At 48.7% G+C, this 1,585-nt stretch overlaps 1 protein-coding gene across 1 annotated transcript in view; it reads left to right on the forward strand.

Moving 5' to 3' along the window:
- The window catches only part of LOC116696193 (paired mesoderm homeobox protein 1), a gene marked incomplete at its 3' end in the record, with an annotated part of 33,085 nt that overhangs the window by 22,781 nt on the left and 8,719 nt on the right, over nt 1-1,585 (forward strand). The window contains exons 3-5 of the mRNA XM_032527004.1: nt 642-723; nt 1,082-1,147; nt 1,459-1,515. Coding sequence (XP_032382895.1) covers nt 642-723; nt 1,082-1,147; nt 1,459-1,515 — 205 coding nt within the window. The remainder of the gene's footprint in view (nt 1-641; nt 724-1,081; nt 1,148-1,458; nt 1,516-1,585) is intronic.

Here is a 1,585-nt window from a genome sequence, read left to right on the forward strand (position 1 = left end):
GACTTTAGACGTTTTTGTTGGTCAATGGTGCGTTCACTTCCTGCTGCCTCAAGATAGAAATACTCCCAGAATGCACCTGAACACACCTCCATGTAAGACCAGCACGCCCAGAATGCACCTGACACACCTCCGGTAAACCAGCACGCCCGATGCACCTGAACACACCTTCGTGGAGACCAGCACGCCCCCAGATCACCTGAACATACCCCGGGTACACCAGCAGTCCAATGCCCTGAACCACACCCTCCCTGTAAGACAGCACGTCCAGAATGCACCTAAACCACCTCCATGTAGACCAGCACGTCAGAATGCACATGAACACACCTCCCTGTAACACCAGCAACAGCCAGAATGCACCTGACCACACCTCCCTTTAAGACCACACGTCCGAATGCTGAACACACCACCAGTTGTTAAAAACAACGTGAATGACAACTGCGTGGTTCGCTATAAAGGAAAAAAAAAACCAACACCCTTTTGACCGTTAACTGCTCCAACTTTTTCTTCTTCTGTCTCTCTCTCTTCTCTGCCGTGACCTTCTGTTCTCTTTTCTTCTTCTTCTTCTCTTTCTCCTGCAGCCGCACACACGACAGTCCTCCACATCTCTCTAACTCCCAGCTCAGTGTGTTGAATAAAAACAGCCTTTTCCTCGCCCTCAGTCCCGTCGCTCCCCTCTGTCAGCATGAGCAGGGCGGGCCCCGATCCTGTGACCCTCCTGACGAGGTGATAATGTGAAAACAAACCGAATAAAATCCTCTGTTGACCCCTGTGACCCCCACCCCCTCCCCCACCCCCCTCCCATCCCACACCCCACCCCCCCTCCCTCCCCCTTCTTCTACACAGATAATCAACGCTATACACAGTTACACAGAGCTCTACTGGGCAACATTTTTTGTGACTCTGGTTACATTGGTTGTGATTTACAGTAATCCTCCGCGGCCCAGACTCCCTGAGTCCCACAGGGGGGTGGGAGGGGCGTGGGGGTTGGGGGGGGGGGGGTCTGTCTTTGTGAAGCAGGAACTCAATGCTATGTGGGACACGCTAACGTGGTGCTAACACTTGACTGTATATGATCCTAAAGCTGGTATCCGATGCCGGAGGGGGGGCCAGTGCGAGTGCCACAGAAAATGCTGCCCTCAGAGAACAAGTACGCTTTCACTTTACTACGTTCCTGTAGAAGAAGAAGAAAACTCGCAGTATTCTGCTTTTTTTTTTTAAAAGAAGAATACTGCAGGTTATTTCTCACATTTTAGTGCATTTTGTGTTTTCCCCCAAAAGAGTTTCTTGAGTTGGATTTGTGTGTCTTGTGAATGTTTCTCAGTCCATTTTACAATTTTTACATTTTTGCACTTTAAAGGATCGCACCAGTGTTTCTGCACATTTAAACCCCATTTCCCCCCCAAAAAAGCATTAATTTAATTGTTTTTTGTTTTTGTTTTTTTTGATAATTTCTTCCAGCCATTGGTTTCTACAGTAGAAGAGAACCGACCAGTGAGCATCATGTCTGCTTGTTGGGTAATGTAGTGCAGACCTTCTGAATCCATCTGCACTCACAGCTGATTTATCACACAGTGTACGGCGCGCT

The sequence above is a fragment of the Etheostoma spectabile genome, chromosome 9 (genome assembly GCF_008692095.1).
Source record: "Etheostoma spectabile isolate EspeVRDwgs_2016 chromosome 9, UIUC_Espe_1.0, whole genome shotgun sequence".
NCBI classification, from domain to species: Eukaryota; Metazoa; Chordata; class Actinopteri; order Perciformes; family Percidae; genus Etheostoma; species Etheostoma spectabile.